General features: G+C 46.6%; 1 protein-coding gene across 5 annotated transcripts in view; it reads right to left on the bottom strand.

Annotated features, from left to right (window-relative positions):
- Nucleotides 1–19,441, bottom strand: part of SMARCAL1 (SWI/SNF related, matrix associated, actin dependent regulator of chromatin, subfamily a like 1) — a 54,151-nt gene that overhangs the window by 16,832 nt on the left and 17,878 nt on the right. For all 5 annotated transcript variants that reach the window (XM_015539240.2, XM_007086108.3, XM_007086107.3 and 2 more), the window contains exons 8-12: nucleotides 18,847–18,997; nucleotides 17,094–17,252; nucleotides 13,911–13,976; nucleotides 6,417–6,557; nucleotides 1,834–2,052 (exon numbers count right to left, since the gene is read on the bottom strand). In XM_015539240.2, coding sequence (XP_015394726.2) covers nucleotides 1,834–2,052; nucleotides 6,417–6,557; nucleotides 13,911–13,976; nucleotides 17,094–17,252; nucleotides 18,847–18,997 — 736 coding nt within the window. The remainder of the gene's footprint in view (nucleotides 1–1,833; nucleotides 2,053–6,416; nucleotides 6,558–13,910; nucleotides 13,977–17,093; nucleotides 17,253–18,846; nucleotides 18,998–19,441) is intronic.

The following is a 19,441-nucleotide window of genomic DNA, read 5'->3' as shown; positions in this document are numbered from 1 at the left end:
GCTGCACTAAAAGTTAAAAATTCCCATACTTCTATTTATTTCTTTTCCTTTTTAGCGATATTGCACAATTTACAGTTGCCACTTGGCCACACTCAATGTGATGTTCCTCCTCAATTCAAATGCCCACTGACTGCTGTTCTCTGCCCGGTTTGGGAGGGGGCCAGGTACAGGCGAGGGGGTTTTCTAGGGAATTCCATGAAAAACCGATAGGCTTACTTCTGTACACACAAGGAACTAAAATAAAAGAATGTTTATACACATTCGGATCTTTGCATCTAAAACTATCATACATCTGAATTTTTCCCATTAATACTATATTTGTTGTACTTGAGCATTGGCTTTCTTGACGGAGTTCACTAGTGGGCAACCGTTAGTAAACATTAAAGATTTAAGAAAATTATAAGAAAAAGCTTAAACTGAGAAAAAGAATTTCCATTCATCGAATTTTTATCTCTAGACATCAGAAAAAGACCACCAACGCTGATTTTAGCAACAGAACACCTGCTTCTGCTCATGGCTCCACTGAAATACAATTTGAGAATGGCTGGTCTGTGTGTCCACATTGGTATAGGGGAACTTTGCTGGAAAACCCCACAGCAAAGACGTTATGCCCGCTCACTTCCTCCAGACCACCCAGGTTATTAGATGCACTACAGCATAAATTAAATACAGCTTGATAGCTTACAGTGCCTCTTCCACCCTAGACTCTGCTTCTTAAAAGTTACCTGCTGGTCTTGCTCATAACATGGTAAAATAACATAAAAAAAAAAAACCCATGCATTCTGTCTCTCGTCATTCTTATTTATTTTGTGCTCTCCCAGAAGGCTGGGATCTCATCTGGATCTAAGTTTCTTTATACAAGGTAATAACAAGCCCAGATAATGCTTTATGATAATGTCAAAAAATGTCAATAACTGTTATTTTCTTGGCAATGAAAACTGCAAGGTTTTATCTCAAAAGGACAGAGATGGAGCTGGTGTAAATTACTTTATAGCACTTAGCACAGTATGACACTAAAGACAGATATGAAAGTGTTTTGAAAAGATGAAACCACCATAGTGGAAAGACCTTAAAATATAGGGGTAACAGGCTTGGTTATAGCCTCAGCTCTGCCACGGAGCAGCCATAAGACTTTGGCCAAATTACAATTTCTGTGAGCCTTCGTTTCCCTTCCTGTAAAATGGGGATGCCAACTTCTTGCCAACCATGAATGACTGTAATAAGGATTAAGGGTTAAGAGGGTTTGAAAACTCCACTTTGTTATATAAATGTCAATTTGTTATTTTGACTAAAATAACATGTATTGTCAGAGTGTTAACACATATGTATCAGATACGCTTAGGAGTAATTTCTTAACTGTTACTAGACTGAGTAACAGTTACTAGACTAAGGCATTCTCAAAATACACTAAACATAAATTCCAACTTTCTTTGAGGGATTCAGAATATATATCACCATTCTGCAGTTACCATGGGGTTTATTTTTATGACCATCTGTCAACAGTGATCTACACATGCATAAAAGAGCAAATCAGTAAGAGGTTTTAGAAGCAGACTAGGTAGGCTGAGAAATGACATGGGCTCACTCACTGTCCTTGTGTTTAAGACCCTGGGAAGAAGGGCAGGGAGACGACAATCACACAACAGGAGGGACTCAGAGCCACTGACACTGTCCTTAGGCACTTTTCCTGCATGAGGTCATGCAGGAAAGGGGTGGGAAGAGATCATGGAAAGGCAAGCCCAGAGAACTCTGGGTACCCCCCGTAGAGCACCCCCAGGAAGGAACAGCTGTGGACACATCAACCCCTGAATCCGTCTGCAGCCCCAGACTCACAGTTTTCTCCTTGGTGGTCATTTCCTTGGCCACGGCATCCAGGGCAGCTCTGGCCTTGGTGCTGATCCGGCCTGGGGCAATGACTACCATCTTGCGCTGCTTGGCTGGGAGCTGGGCAAGGACATCACTCTTGAGGCGTCGCAGCATGACCGCCTCTTCCAACAAGAGCTTTAGCTCTCCGAGGTTGGAAGAACCTGAATAATCCCATCCCCAGGGATGCTGTGGAGAGAAACATACATCCAGTTAGGTTCTCCCAGGGCCAAGTTAACCAGGCTGTGACCTCAACATTCTCACAGCTTTCTCTTCCTATGGCTTTGTTCAGAGAACTTCAAGTGGCTCTGAAAGATGAATAAAACCTAATATAATACAAATGGGAACTAGGAATGAAAAGAGAAACAGTAAGGAATTAAGTGAACTAAAAACATATATCCTGGTGTTCTACATGCTAAACTTTCTTTTTTTTTTTTTTTTTTTTTTTTTTAATTTTTTTTGGGACAGAGAGAGACAGAGCATGAACGGGGGAGGGGCAGAGAGAGAGGGAGACACAGAATCGGAAACAGGCTCCAGGCTCTGAGCCATCAGCCCAGAGCCTGACGCGGGGCTCGAACTCACGGACTGCGAGATCGTGACCTGGCTGAAGTCGGACGCCCAACCGACTGCGCCACCCAGGCGCCCCCATGCTAAACTTTCTAGCAGCAAATGCAAGATGCCAAGAGGTCTGGTATCTATTACATTAAAAGACAAATAAGACACCCAGCTTGTCAAAGTATTCCCATACTCTAAATAAACAAATCATCTTCCCTAGGGCTTCTCCTAGAGTTCACTGCACAACATAACAAATCATATTATCAGTAATACCTTTATTTGATGGGATGCACTGGGATTTAAGAAGCTGTTGTTCCTTAGTATGGGCTACACCAACACAACCAAGTGCAGTGACATGAACGCAGGGTGTTGCTGCTGCTGGTAGGAATTGAAGGAAGGAACCCAGAGCACAGGATTGTACCAGTGTGGCTGAAACCAGAGGTGGGTTTTAGGGTTCACCGGCAGTCCTTCATAAAATCAGTTTCTTCACTTAGCAGCTCATGAGAGGCAATGAGCAAGAATATCTATTCCCTGTCACATAGCTAGGTAAGATGCTAAAATGAAAACCTTATTCTTCACTAACAATCTTACTCGAAATAAGAACTGATGTCTATAGTCCTGTAGAAAATCAGGGAACCAGGGTATTTGCTGCCTTATGTTTCCAGCTGCTTATCTCTTCTCCTGTCTCAGCCTCCCCAGGGCCATGAACCACCTCGAGTAGAAGCTAGGCTTGTTCATTCTTGAGGGCCAGTGGACCTATTCTCTCATCGTGGGGATATGGCAGGTGTCCTATAAACCTATGCTACATAGAGAATAGGAAGAGATGGTCAAAGGCAAAGTAAAATGATCAAAAACTGCGTCTTCTTTTTAAAAATATCCTGAAATCAACTGGAAGTTTCAGCAAATGCCTTCATGCTATGCATAGGGTCAAAAATGAGCTCAGCATGGGGCATTCTCTTCAGTGGCTTCTCTCAATGTAAGAAGCTGGCCACAACAACAACAAAACAGCTCTGGACTACTGGCTGCATTAAATAAACATCATGTTGACACAAGTGGATACCATAATTAATCTGGATATCATGCTCCTAAGTGCTACTATGTCAGCTTTTAATCTTATAGGTTAAAACCCAATAATACTAAAGGTTTAAAATTTAGAATATTCACAATCCAACAAGCTTTTATTGAAAAGTTACCATGTAGCAGGCACTGGGCTAGGTGGAAGGAAGGAAAGGCACTGTCTATATTTGTTTTCTTGACTGGTGGTGGGGGGGGGTGCAATGAAGAGAGAAAGGATGAATGAGGATGGCATGAAGACTGGGGAGATGGTGGACAGAGACTGGGGACACAGGAAGGGGCGGTTTGGGGGCAAAGGCAATGGATTCTGTCTTCAGCCCCTATCATCACTAGGTAAACATTCCACTATGGGCCCAGATGGCCGAGGAAGCGAAGGTCCTTCTCAGAAAGTGGGTCATGTACAAATAGGACAGAAGTACAAATCACTCGTGAAGAGTTTTGTGGGACCACGACAACGGTCTGGAATCTAATCTGGATTGATCCTGGGGGAAGTGCATTACAGATTGCGTTAAAGAAGTGTATCGCTTTAAATACATTCAATAACAGAAATTTCCTGCCTCAATAAGCAGCTAAAAATGGTTTGCAATTAACTTTGCAAAGCACTACAATTTACATTATAAGCACTGTGTTTGAACGTAAGTGGGTATTTTTAAAGTACTTGAAAAGTTTTTTGAAAGAGCATTTAAAAAATAAGGCAGACAGTCTTATTTACATCACAAACTTGCATAGCAAGGCTTTTTCTCAAGACGGCATGAGGCACGCACGCAGAAGGAGTAAGCTGCAGCCATTTCTCCCGTGTGTCAGCATCTTCGATGCAAATAGTGGCTCAGTATAGTTGTCATTTGATCACAAAACAGGAATCCTTAAGGTCTGAAACAATGAGGTCCTAGAGACCGGTTGGAGCCTTTGCAGCAGGGGCCCCACCCCCAAGAAAGAAGTCAGGGGAGGCTCAGGATGTGGCGTCAAGGTTCACGAAGTTACGAAGTTACAAAGTTACGGCAGAACAGCTGGGGGAAAGGAGAAGTGACCTACAGTTGACAGAGGGGACCTGAGTCTGCCATTCTCATTCAGGGCCGTGTGGACCCTCGTGGGAACAGAGGTGAGGAGTTGAGGAGTCTGACTTTGCCAGATGAAGGATTGCCGCTGAAGGATAAATTCATTGCCCTGGCCACAGCTTCAAAAACAGAGATTAGAAGGAAAAATTGATGAATCTTCCCTCTGGTTTTCAGATTGTGGAAGTTCCGGAGCCTGGATCAGAGGGAGCTACTAGGGGCGCAGGAAGAAGACGCCAGCCAGCCCCACTCCCATCCCAACCGCCAGACAGGTCGCCGGCCGGACTTCCGCTTCCATCCCCCGCGGCCAACCAAGGCCACGGCACGCGAGCTAACAGAGGAGCTGCATCCCATGGGGGGGTCTGGAGAGGGTGAAGAAGGCACCAGAGCCAAGAAGGAGGAGCCCAAACCCAGAAGAAGACAGCTCAGTGCATAAGGAAAAAAATGAACACCTAAGCAAACGAGAGGCTGATTTTCTGGGTCATCCCTTCTTGGGTTATTTTTGGGGAAGAATATGGGAAACGTGCCCAGGCTTTGGCCAAGCTGGTTATGGCTGCCTGACACTGAGAGGCCCCCCCCAGCTCAGGAAACATGCTGAGCCCACCGTAGAGGGAGGCACAGCTGTAGACAAGGAGAGAAACAAGGCTCAGTTAGGAGCCTCCTCTGCTGAGGAGGACAGTGTCCTGTGCTCAGCTGGCTTGATCAGACTGATGCACACTGAGGGATTCAACGGCCCATCAGGAGGAATGCAGGATTGGTAAATCATGTAAACATTTAAAAAATGCCAATTTTCTCGTTTACAAAAGTAATCCATTTCTTGTACATTATTTCGTGTACGTCATCTTCCAATCATATAGGAAAGAGAGGTGCAGGGGAGAGGGGAGGGGAGAGACAGGGATAAAGAGAGGGAGGGAGAGAGAACAAATGAATGAATGAATTATGGGGAAAATTTTGCATCCTACTTTTTTCCCCACTCTTGTATTTCCCCATGTCATTAAATAGACATTTTTTTTTTCCAGTTAAAAAAAAAAATCGAGGTTTTAGAAATCAAGATTTTGGGGCGCCTCGGTGACTCAGTCGGTTGAGTGTCTGACTCTTGGTTTTGGCTTAGGTCATGATCTCATGGTTCGTGAGTTCAAGTCCCACATCAGGCTCCGCGGTGACAGTGCACTACCTCCTTGGGATTCTCTCTCTCCCTCACTCTCTGCCCCTCCCCCGTGCACACAGGTGTGTGCATGAGCTCTTTCTCTCTCAAAATAAATAAACCTAAAACAAAAAATCAAGACTTTGATTGCAATGGCATTCGTGTTCACAAGGCTCTCTCTGACACGTTTGGAGACTGAAGCTGTGCAGATTGTAGCTCCAGAGGAACCTGCTCCACTGGCACTGTGTTCATAGAGAATCTGTAGCTCAGAGGCTTCTAGCCTCCCGAGCAGGCACAATTCACTGTCATGAGTCAACATTTTGACCGACGAGAGCCCACCAAGGCAGCACCAGATCACACTCTCCACTCCACCCGTTTCGATGTCTCTGTGGTCTTTTTTGCACATAGCATATGGGCCCCAGCCTCACCCCTAGCTCGCCTAGGTGCCCTTCTCAGAGTTCGTGCACCTACGCATCAGCCACCGGTCCCTTTATTGGGAAACACCACCCTGGAATCACAAGCATTACAACTAGGAGGGACTGTTCTTATCTTATCCGTTGAGGACACTCGAAGGTCAGAGTTAGGGGCAAAGCAGGACTAAAATCTGGGTCCGGCTCCCTGGCCAGTGTGCCTCTGATCGTAACCATGGCCAAAGAGAAGGAACACAAAGGAGGTCTCAAAATCAGGGTAAGGAATGGGTGGGGGAGAGGGGAGGGGAGAATAAATACCTGCTTGGCATCACAGTAGCGAAGTCCAAATGCATGAAACTGAGGGAAGAAAGTAGGCCTGACCCCAATGATCTGGGTGTAGAGCTCTGCGGGCCGGGACATGGCTGGTGTGCCGGACAGCAGGATCACCCTCTTGGCAACCTAGAAAACAAACAGCCAGCGGGATTGAGAGTGCACAGAGGAGCACATAGGGTATATCCCAAATGCCCCACTGGGATAGGAGCCGGATGCCCCAGAGACAGCAAAATCCCCTGGAATGTAGCGGGAGCATTTCTCACTTCCTGGGCACTCTGACTGCGGCAGTTATCCAGTTTACTGCTCTCAGAACCCAAGGAGATCTGGATTCTGAAGACACTGCAGGCTGGCCTACACCTGGGAACTCTAAGCAAAGGTACCGTGGCCAGAGAAGAAGAACACACAAGTTCCACAAGCCTCACGGTGTGACCCACGGAAGCAGCTGGATGCCACTTCCTGGGCTGCCTTTGGGACAGCCCTGTCCCCCTGTATCAGGACCTAGCACATTATCCTGAATTCTACCTCTTCTGTCTCCCTCACTAGATTGCAAGCATCTTAAGATCAGGGCTGTGTCCACCTTTATCTTCTGTTGCACAGTTACCTGGCGCAAAGCAAGCGATCTATAAATACTCGATGCATGCTGAGAAATATTCAGCTAACCAGTAACCAAGGGAAGACAGAAGAAACTCAAAGAACTCAGTATTGGAAGTGGAAGCTGGGGAGAGACCACCAGGTCTGACCTTTCTCCAGAGGGGATCTCTGATCTCTGACATCCAAGTTGAACTTCTGATCAGATAATGACACTGAGGACAGGAGGAAGAGTCAGGGGTGGCCTGTGCGTAAGCCTCTAACTGGTTTTCTTTGGAGGAAAAAAAGGCTGTCGCTAACCCAGTGACACAATGCCTTGAGCCCAGAGAGCCCTGATTTAGCTTATTTTTCAGTTAAAAAGGACTTTAAAAAGTGGGACCTGGGTCCATTGACCCTAAACCCAGCCCAGGTCTGCAGCAGCCTGCTTGGCAGTGGGTAGGACAGAAATAAATGGTCTACGCCAACGATGAGCTCCAAGTTCCCCACCATCCTGACACCAACCTGACCCGAAGGTGATCAAACCGAAATGTACCACGTCGTATTAAGATGGGAAAGAGGGGAGAATAGAAAAGGAGACACTCGCTGCTATATTAGGGGAGGGAATGGCCAAAAATTACTGGAGGTAAAATCCATTTCAGCTCTGGGAAGGAAGCCTACCACGGAGCTCAGTTGTCTAGAAACACCTTGTTAACCACTGTAACCTTGAGTTAACAACAGGAGTGTAAGGCAATCGCACGCAGTAAATCACCTAGGAGAGGAAATTAGGTTTTCAAATGGATATGCTGCCTCATAAAAATAAATAAATAAAGGTGCAACAGAGGGAAGAAAAATGTTTCTTTATAAATATACAATATATACAACTCTCAAGATGCACTTCTGCCCTCTCAGCGACCGCCAATACCTAATTCCATTATGACAGGAGAGCTATGAATTTCTCCAGCTATAATTTTCCACAGTTCAATTACCCAGCCTTCTAATTTCCTGCGCGGTTTAATGCAGACTCATTAAAATAACAATGAGCTTCTTGAATGACGTCTGTAGCACTGCTTGCCTTGGCTCAAGACCATTTCAATGAAACGGGGAAAATGAGAAGCCTTATCAAGAAGAGAAAATCAGCCTATCATCCTAAACCTATTCCCCACGTTGCTGTTGGTGCCTGGGGAGGGGCAGCTCACAAACCAGGTGATGGAAAATCACTCCAGGACAGTGTTAAATCTGGAGACCGTTATCCCATACGCTGCCTTGACTAGAGCTGATGAAACCGCTGAAAATGGACGTTTGTGGGTGTTTAAAAAGCAGAGGCAGCATTATGGAAAAAGGAAAAGAAAAAGACCAGCTCTGAAAAGAAGCCAGAACAGCGTCTTATCTTTTCTGGAATGATTTAGCCTGCTCCCTGCTCAGCCCCAACACGGTGGTGCCATCATGACTGTCACCCGTGCAGCCTGTCATCCTGCCCAGCTGTGCATGATTTGTAGGTCACCGTCCACTGCGGAGAACTTCCAACTTAAGAAAATATAAATGTATAAAATTACATCCATCAACACTAAGCTGAATACTTTACAGTTAACCCCTGTGGCTAAGCACAGAAAGCAGTACCCAAGAAATCCGCAAGGGAGCAGTGTAAAAAGATAATTTCTATGTGGTATCTGCTAGAGATCATGTGATTCACAGGAACAGATGCTTGGGGGTAGGGGGGAGGCAGATGACCTTCAAAGGCAGGTTTAGTTTCCTCATGGGTCAAGGTCATCAGGTCAGCCCTGTGGAACAGGTTGCTGGCAGGACAAGTTAATATATGTAATTTGCCAAGGAGAACCCAATCTGACTCACAGTGCATAACCTACACACAGGTTTCTTTTTTCACATAGATTTTTAAATATGAGCTAAGAGAATGTTATGTTGCAAAGATAAGAACCAAAATTGTAAGTTCGTACAAGACACAGCCTGGGAATTCTTCCTCGCTTTCCATCATTACCTCTTTTTTTTTTTTTTTTTTCCAACTGAGCTAATAACTTGCTTTACTGAATTATTCTGACCAGTTAAAACACACTTCACCAAGGCTCCAGACTGGGGAGAAAGTCATGCTTCCCAAAGCCCAAAGTTCTTGCCAAGTGTTATTCCTGATGGTACTCTAAATAAAGTTCAGGCCATAGGTGGAGTCCCCTGAGATTTAGAAGTACAACGTGAGAAGGCTGGTGACATCCAAAAGCAGGTCAAGCCCACGCTACCCAAGTGTCCTGTTACACACAAGCTCTATGTGGCACGGACACTGGAGCTATGCTGTCAAGAGTGTAGAAGTCATTATAGAATCTTCAAAAATAAGGAGAGAGGCAAACACAGTTTGGAGACATGTGACTAAAAGTACACAGATCAAGAACAAACGCAGGATCATTGTCACTACCCAAGAAACAACCAAAGAGTCAACATCTGTAGTTAAATCTAAATCCTGAGAACAAGAGGGAAACCCCAATCTTCAGGAGAAATCCAGTGACTGGAATCCGAGCAGATCGAGGTTCTGTTCGTCCCCCTGCTCTCCATGACACGCAAGGCCAAACCAAGACAAAGAGCATAATTACGCCCCTGTTGACCAAGGGCCACCCCAGGGACCAGCAGTGATCCCTACCACTTAGTGATGCCTCGTAAATGGCCTCAGTCTCTGGTCGGGTCAGCATATTTCATATAAAATGGTTCCCTTCTAGGTTTTAGCCTCTTCCCCAAAAGAGACACAGCTCCAGTCACAAGTCTGAACACCACCACCAACACTAAACTGATCTGCATGACAACCACAGAGCCTTCAAGGCAGGCGAGCATCACTGCTTCGATATTAATAAAATTCTGATGCCATGTAAAAGGCAACTCATTCTGAGGTAAGAACAGAAACAAGGAAGAACATGACTACAGCAGTTCAAAAACACCAAAATGTACAAGAAAACATTAAACGTTATAATTATAGCTAATTAAAGTTCTGTTGTTTTGACCTTCAAGGCATGCCTGGGTATAGGTATCACTAATATAACACACATGCTCAAATTAAATACTAAGCATGTTTTTTTCCTCCGGAAAAAAGTCTATTTTACCTTAAGTACTAGATTCCAATAATTTCATTTCTGATTTTGTGCTGCGATTGAGAGAATTCATACCAGAACAGCAGGACCACAAGGGACTCCTCCTGCAGCCTCGTCAACTGGGACAGCACACCTTCCAACGGACACCACTCTCCCTTCGGGCTGAGAGGGGCGAAGAGCCGTCTCTTGTCGATGTAGCGGGACTGGGTTTTCTACCACCTGCTTGTATATCGTATGAAAAGATGGCCAAAGCCTGGCTACAACCCCATCAAAACGGAACAGATGACATGTATTATGGAAGAGTCGTACAACCAAAAACAGTATTTGTAACAATGAGCTTGTGTCATCTGAAATGAGGCGGGACAGTTTCTGAGGTACACTATTAAGAGAAAAAAGGCAGGGGCAAAGGAGTGGTTGTAGAACACTCTAAGAAGGAATGAAGAAAACCCGGATGCACATACTCACCGGGCATAGACTACATTTTAGAAGTAAACGTGAGAATCTGGTAACCTGGGCTGCCTTTGCAGACACAGATCAAGGGGTCAGGGGCCCAGAGGGGGGACAGAGTCGTTTTTCACTGTACACCCTTCTGAATATATCATCTATTTACACACACTTAATGAGGATGGAAAAAGAAAAGGCTCATCCATTTTAGACCACTACTCTCATTTCATCTAACCAATCAACAGTGATTTGTAAAAGAGGCTCTATTCACACAAAAAGAAACACAGGTATTTATTAGGAAAGGACGGTGGGGATTCTGAGGGCTTTTTCTCTCTACTGAAATCACCTAACACTGGTTTGACAGTAAGAAGCACTATAAACCAAACACCACTAAGGAAGACTCAAACACGTACCTCGTTGCACAAAAGAAAGAGACTGACAACCATGAGGGCCAGAGTCTTGTGGGAAAGACTGTGCGGTTCAGGCTGAGTGGGAGTAGAGACAGTCATGCTTGGCCACATGGGACATCAGAGGCATCTATCAAAAGGTGAAATTCTGACCCAGCAATTCTGCGTGTAGACATCTGTCCTGATGGGGTCGAGGTGTGCAAGCTGGAAAGACGCGGATGGTGCTCGCTTGCAAAATTATTCATAAGAGCAAAACAACATCCAACACTAAGGGTTAAATTACGGGACGCGTCCACACAACATGATGCTCTAGAGCCATTAAAAATGATGACCCTGCTCTCCAACTGCCATGTTGGAAAAATAACCAAGCTGTTACTGGTGGTTTTCTCCATTGGAAGGAATAAAGGGGATCTGAATTTTGTTCTTCATAGCTTTCTGTCTTGCCTACTTTCATGCATGTATACATAAAAACAGAACTACCTTTCTTTAGTAGCCCAAACAAATAGTGCTGTAGGAGAAGAAAGACGTCACACTTCCCAGGGGACGACACCAGTTTCCTACAACCTCAACCACACGCGCCCTGTGTCTGCCGTCACCATTTATGAAACCTGCATTTCCAGGATGTGATCTGGCCTGGCCATCTCACACACTGGATGGCATAACCTAATCACCCCACCATGCACATTTGCTGAACATGTCTTGAAATCATCAGAATATAGTTCTAGGAGGTGCGCAAGTTGGAGGAACAACCAAGTGGTACCAGATTAGCCCCTGACATGGCTTTTCAAGGGCATATTTTACTTCTCCCAACTCTCCTCTTGTTCCAAAAATACTTAGATTCATCTCCTTGGAGTACCTAGATCAGTGGTTCTCAACAGAGATGGGGAGGAGTGATTTGCCCCCCAGAGCACGTTTGGCAATATCTGGAGACAATTTTGGTTGTCACCACTGAGGGGTACTACTGACACTTAGTGGGTGGAGGCCGGGGATGGTGCTACACTTCCTACAGCACACAGGACAGCCCTGCACAACAAAGAACGATCCAGCCCACAGTGTCAATGGTGCCAAGGCTGAGAAACTCTGATCTAGACGAAAACACAGCGGAGAGATGAAAGGTTTGAGGCAGAATGCCTCAGCCCCACCTCCACTCACAGGTCCGGAACCCTGTGAACTCAATGTTATGTACGAGAGTGGATTCAGGACACCTTCATAAACAGCAGGCTATGTTCGTGGGTCCTGTCTTAAAGTGTTAACACATCCAAGTTGTACAGCAAGTGCAGAGTAATCTATGCTAGTTAACTGCTAAAACATTTGTCTCAAATATATCAATTGAAATATACCCACGATATTAAAGATATAAATGCTGCTTTAAAAGGTCTGGCTCAGAAGCATATATTTCGGAAACAAGGATGCAGTCCAGCTTTCCCGGCCGGGCAATGACTGCATTAACAAGATGGCTGCTCAGAAGCTCCCCAACTATACCTTTAATGATATACCCGATCTACTGTGCCATTTCTTTGGCCTAAACAATCAAGGGTACACATTTACTTTTAGGTATGACTATAATACTGGAACCACAGTACGAAGATCTGGTAACATTTTGCAAAAGAGAACATATTAAAGCCTCCTAAAAGAAGGGTCACCACTCTGGGAAAAAAGTTTCATTTAAGTGTGTCCATAAATATTTATAGGTTACATGAGCAGAGGATCAAGGTTTTTAATTAAAGGACTTTTATTTTAAGTTTGGAGCATATGACATAATCCTGCTTTGGAAGATGTATCATATTACTTGTTATTCCTAAAACAAAAGAAAGCAAAATAAAACTTGAAATGAGTAGACGGCTGTGCTTCAGGGGGAGTTGAAAAAATTAAGTGAATTTTCAAATGTTAATAAGCCCCAGCAACACTTAGCATATTTGTTTTCCCTAGTTTAGGTACAACTTAAAGCTTCTTTTAAGCAATGAAAGCTGCAGGTTTAAAGTGCTGGCACAACACCAAGGCTGCTTTAATAAAGCACAAGATAAACATGTACTTTTGTCTGCTCAGTCTACATAAACCAAAGTAGATTCTCCCAAAGTCATCTGTGAGAGATTTCTACCTTAGGAGAGGAAAAAGCTACCTTCCTAATTGTGGTATTGTCCCCCAATATTAAGAAAAAGCTCCCCACAAAAAGAAGGAAGGAAATTTGGGGGCCTTGCCACCGTCTGGGGTCGGGAGAGTCTGGACACAAGCCACAGACATGAAAGTGTGTGCCAGGTGAAACGTGGCACAGGTTGAATTCATGTCAGAATAGAACACATCCAGGTAAAGACCCGAAGCTCCACTAAATCCACACCCCCACCTGCTCTGAAGCCAAGGCTCAACCAGCCAAAGCACTCAGGCCCCCGTGTAGGCCACAGAAAGGGGTGCGCATGGCTGCCCGTCTCACTAACAAAAAAGGCTTAGGGTGACCCCAGGAAAGAGCACCAGCTTCTGGGCATGACTCGGGTTTGTCAATGCTTCCTGCTGATCCCTGATGGCCCGGTTCCAAGTCTGTATGATTCCTCTCCCTTGGTTCCTAGCACCATGAGAGCCGGGCCCCCACAAGTGGCTTAGAAGACAGGAAGCTTCTCCTGAGCTGTTCAGAGGACACGATGTTGGCAGCTCCCCTCTGCCTTGTCCGGGAGCCCGAGGAGGACCCAAAATGCAGTCCCCATCCAGCCTGTGACCTTCAACAGGACTTCATCTCTGAGAGACAGAGGTGACTGCACCAGGCGCCAGTTCCTTAGCAGGATGTCAGGAAGAACACCGAGTCTGGCACTGAAGCCCTACACGGTGATAGCTTTGGTCAACGTAAGTCACGTCCACGGCCCAGAGCCCCTGGCCCTGGACTTACAGCCCCTGCTCTCCTTGGACCCCCCTGCAAGCCTGAGCAAGATACAGCAGGACCTCTGCGCTGGGTGGGCTCCAGCCTCAAGTCTATTCTCAGCAGGACTCACCTTGAGGATGGGCATAGCTGCGCGACAGCGGGCTGTCTTAATGTTCTTGAGGAAGTGAGATTCATCCTGAAAAGAAACAGCCAAATCCTGAGCGGATGGAGACACGGCTCGCGTTAAGCTTGACCTGGCATGGCGTTGCACTGAGGATGCCTCCCCTAGCGGTTTCTTGTTCAACCATAACCGATCATGAGTCCCTGTCATATTTTCTAAACCCAAATTTGTAACTAATACATTCTTAGTATTTTGAGGGGAAGTTTCTATTTTGGTACATATTCAAATCACTTGCTATGTACCTGAGCAACCAACAGACCTCTCTACAGTTTCTCTATCGATAAAATGGGTAAAATACCACTACCTAACTTATCAGGTTGCTGTAAGTCTTAATGAGCTGACACACAGAACAGTCCTGCCAACTAACTTAGTAAGCACTCGGTGGTTGTTGGCCACACTATGATGGGGACATGGGGGGGGATCCTGGCTCTATCTCTAGAGGTGATGTGAGAAACCTCCTGTTCCATTTCAGCTATGATAAACCGAAATGGACCTCAAAAGCACAGTGGAGGGGAGTATAAGGTGAACCCACAAATGTCACAGTATCTGTTCCCAGAAAGCTGGGCTGTAATATTCATACGGTGTGATGACGAATGCATATGACAGCCAAGAAAAAGGGATTTATAGAGAGAAACAGCAGAAAGTACAGAGGACAGGGAAGAAAAGACCCTTTAAGCAGTGGGCTAACATGTACCACCACTCTAACCCCAAGGAATGGCTTCTATCTGAACTCTCCGAAGAAGTGTAACATCTTAGAGTTGACACTTTATTCCCTCTTACAACATTTCTCTGAAATCAGAAGACAGGGCTCTTAAATAACTGAAGACAAACCAACACTGGTGGTAAGTGGCTTGCCAAAAACCATATGGCAGGCTAAGTGTTGAGCCAGAAGCAGAAAAACATGAATTCTAAAGCCAGATGCAGTCCAGCTTTGATCAATGACACCCCATCTTGCTGGCTTCATGCCTGTGGGCAAATCATGTAACCACTTTCACTGTCGGTTCCATTAGGGCTGAAATGGAGAGAACATCTGCCTTAGGAGCCACCGGGAAGATCGGCAGTTACACATAAAGTACCTGACACAGGGTAACCCGCAGGAGATGAAGGCATTATTCTTCCTATACATTGTAGAACTGTCACCATCATCCTGGGATTCTTCTTTTCATGTTTTCATTTTACAGGTATGCTACCATTTTTTCAAAGCCACACCCAAATTTGTGCCAAACCAGAAAGGACTCCCTCGAAGACTCATTGCCCTGACAGCTATGAGAAGATATAAACATTTGGGGCACTTGGGTGGCTCAGTGGGTTAAGCATCCAACTCTTGATCAGCTCAGGTCATGATCTCACGGTTTGTGAGATCGAGCCCCATGTCAGGCTCTGTGCTGACAGCTTCTCTCTCCCCCTCTGTCCCCCCCGGTTGCACACTGTCTTGCTCTGCCTCGAAATAAATAAACTTTTACAAAAAGATATAACGATTTAAGTTTGCTTGACCTAAGGCCATAGTATGGTTCTCACGCCCAAATCATGATAATAGATGCCCGAGGTCAGCAACTATGCCTTCTTCTTCTCTTCTCTGAGTTCCCACAATACTTGGCTCACACATCTATGAAAGCACTAAAATGTACTATAATGATCCGTGTGCGTATGTGTCTGTCTGTCCTACTGGACTATGGTATCTTAGAGAACGGGGCTGACTCTCCTCCCTCCACACCCCCAGGGCACAGCACCGTGCGGGCCGTGGAGCTTGTGCTCAGCTGTTGGCTGGACACGCGGATGAACGAGCCTCCCATGACAGCCAGCCCCATGTCGAGAAACCCACAGGCTCTACTGCGATTTGCTGACTTTTCTGGGCCTCCTAAAAACTCATCCCTTTCTCTCCTTCTAGATGAGATATGCACTACACATTTTGGGCATCAAAATTTGGGAAGCCACTGTCAGAGAATTCTATGTTTAAGAGAAGGAAAATACCACTGGCTTTAAAATTCACACGTTTGAATAAAGAAGACTCTTTCATATGGTCCGGAGGCACTGGGTGTCCCTCTTTCACCAAGAGGATAAACAAGGGTAAGCTTCCATTGAAAACCATCCGCTGCGGTCTTCGGCCCTGCATGTCTGTTAGTGGCTACCTGGATGGGGGATGGGGACTGCACACCTTTTCATAATCTTTAGTTGTGAGCCATGTGAACACACGGGGTTCTGACAGGTAGCCGGCACCAGGTCTCTCTAGACTTTCCTTACGGAGTACGTGAAGCATGTAAACAAGGAAAGCCAGTGACTGAAAGATGTGCTGTCACATCTGTGCACAGAACTTGAGTAAAGCCTACTCAAAAAACAACAAACCTGAGGAAAAAGTATAGGTGGCCCTCGAACAACACAGGGATTAGGGGCACTAACCGCCCCCGCCCCCTCCCGCCCCCTCCCGCCCCCCGCCTTGTAAAGTCAAAAGTCAGTGTTTACTTTGGACTCCCCCAAACCTTTACTCATCCAGAAGCCTTACCGGTAACATACAGTCGATTAGCACATACTTAGTATGGTACAGGATTATATGATGAATTCTTACAACAAAGTAATCCAGAGAAAAAGTATTAAGGAAATCACAAGGAAGAGAAAAGACGTTTACAGTACTGGACTGAACTTTTCAAAAAAAATGTGCCCATAAGTGGGTCCATGCATTCAAACCCATGTGGTTCAAGGGTCAGCTGTACTTTTTGAGGTGGGGGAGGGAGGGTCTTTATACTGGCTGGAAAAAACCTTATTAGCTGTTTGGACCGTGTGCCTAAGCCACCCGGACAAGAGGCCGCCACATGAAGGTACACGCCCTTGTTGTCCGCACCAGCAGCCCCTGTCCATGACTTCGTGTTGGAGAGATGGGCTGCAAACCCCCAGTTCAGGCCTAGTAAATGACACTTTTCAAAAAGCGCCCCAGGAGATTCTAATATGCAGCTAGGGTTGAGGACTGCTATTTGAGATGAATAAAATGTCAGTTTCCCACAAAATAAAGACAGTGATTTCTATTCTCTTAGAAACAGAGGGAGGCTCCTGTAGAACACAGGCATCAAAGTTCTTGGAGCTTTTAAGAGAAAGTTTCCCCAGAGAGAAAGTACTTAAAGACTTTGCCAAGTCACTTACGATGATGACAACTTTAAAAGGGGTTTTTAGCTGTTTTTCTAACTTGCTCAGAAGGTCAAAGCTGACAATGTTGACCAAGCCAGCTGTCAGGCGGTCCTTGCCGGTCACCACGACATTGATGCGGTCTGGGCTCAGAGATGGCAGCCACCGAAGGAAGGCCTGGGGATGAGAGGGGAGAATGGAGCCTGGGAGACCCGGCCGGCAGCCGTCAGCTGAGGCCCCAGCCGACCCATCAACAGCACCCCCTCAAGGGACAATGTTAACGCTCCCCGAGAAACAAACTCAGTGCCTTTCTCTCCACACCCTTCTGCATTTGCTGGCACCCTTGGGCCCATGAATAGCAAACACCTCCGCTGCCCTCTTACCCGTCCGCTCCTTCACTTTCTACTAACGGGACACTGCCTTCCTTAGTATGCAAATATCATTGGCAGTCACTATGCGGTCTGCGGATTCCATCCCTTCAATCTCTAACTAGATGGCAGGTTTCTGCAGGGAAAGAATGTGACTCTTTCAATGAGGAATTTTGTAAAGGAAGTCTTACCAGATGCTGGTATATACCAAAGACACCGATAATGACAAAAATACTTGTCACCTGCTCTCTCCAGAAATCTTGCCATCTCTGGCCAAAGCCACTGCCTGCAACCAATGGGAGGCCCCCAGCAGCCTCCGTGTCAGCGGCTGGTGTCTGGGAGCTCCCCTGGCATCCGGGGCTGACACTGCTGTGATGGCAAGTGCTGCTTCTTTGTCTACTTTCGCTTCTGCTCACAACCAAGTGACCACCTGGTTCTTTCTTTCAGCATTTCTGAGGGTGCTGTGGGAATCTAACACGCACCAAATAAATACGTGCTGAATTGTTAGTTTCTAGAGGCAGCGGCAGATTCAGGTCATAGGGACAGGGATAAAAAGGTATTGTTTCGATGCACATTTTTAAAGTTTTGCTTTCTCTTCAGCTGGAAGGGCACGTCTGTGCACCGGGCTGAGCGCTACGGGCAGAGTCGCCTCTTCTCCACAAGTGGCTCACAGTGGGGCTGAGTCAGAAGCCGGCGTGTGACGAGGCTGACAGCTGCCATGAGTAGCAGAGAGCTGGGAAAAGCCACTGATGGTCAATGAGCTCTTCATTCTCCACCAAGTTTGCTTGTCTGGGTGTTTATTCCTTTACTGCAAGCACTCTGATCCCTAGATTTATGGAAGACGAGCTCGTGTCGGCTCCCTCGGCCATAATGGTACCTGGTCGACACGGACATCCTGCTCACATCACCTTCGGCAGGGTGCAAGAACTCTGACCTCAGGAGACGCGGCTTCAAGGTCCTGTAATGCTCCCATCACCAGTGAGCACGCTGCTTCACCTCACTGAGATTCAGTTTTGTCATCCGTAAACGGGGTTGACATCTACTGTGTCCACTGCACACGGCTGCCTCGGGATGAGGAGGTAACCATTTTGAGCCGAAGTGTGGTGCAGGTGAAAGGTGTTACCGGCAGGGGCACAGGACGTACTGGGGAAGAGTCTGCTGCCAGACTGAGGCAACGCGTCCACGTCTGAGCTCACGGCTCCTTGGCTAGCTTTGGAAAGGTACAACCTGATTCTCATTCAGAAAAATCATAAGCCTGGCCTCAGAAGGCCATCTCCTCTCCCTTCCTCCCTCAGCTGAGACAGGATCTTGAAAGCTCCCGGGCCCTGTCCCCAACTGTCACTCGACTGCTTTAACACCGAGGACGCTTCGGTGTTAAGAGTCACAACACAAAGGGAACTGACCTGCTCCCACGTGAAGCGCACCGAAGACGGCACCACCACCAGGAGTGGCCACTCCTTCCGATAAAAGGCCGCGATACAGATGGCTTGGATGGTCTTCCCCAGGCCCATGTCGTCAGCAAGCAGCAGGCGGCCTCTTTTCGCTATGGCAAAACTGAAAGCAGATGCGGGAAGGACAGTGGCGTGGCACTGTTAGTGTCACTGTTAGTGTCAGGGCTGTTAGCTAACCACGTAATTGGGATGTGCACCGCCCGGTGTGGGCCACCGCACGAGGGAACACGGGCCCTGCTCGCTACAGACCTGCTCCCTGGACAGGGAAGGCGGGAGCCAATTAGGGGACAGTATAATCAATGATAACAGTGAAGACTCAAAATAGGGAAAATGTGAAATGGGGGTCAAAAGGCAGGGAGGGGCTCTAGAGGATAAGCGCATCATGGAAGCCAAGGAAGAAAATTTCCAGGACAGGCGGCCCCTCAGCCCAGTGCAGGCGAGACCTGGGGGAGTGGCCAGAAGGATCCTGGGAACCAGCCCCTAAAGAGGGGCCAGGAGGGACGCCTCTCACGTGAAAGGTCTGCCTAGAAGGGAAAGGAAGAAGAGA

This window comes from Panthera tigris, chromosome C1 (assembly GCF_018350195.1).
Source record: "Panthera tigris isolate Pti1 chromosome C1, P.tigris_Pti1_mat1.1, whole genome shotgun sequence".
NCBI classification, from domain to species: domain Eukaryota; kingdom Metazoa; phylum Chordata; class Mammalia; order Carnivora; family Felidae; genus Panthera; species Panthera tigris.
This window is presented reverse-complemented; position numbering and strand designations above follow the sequence as displayed.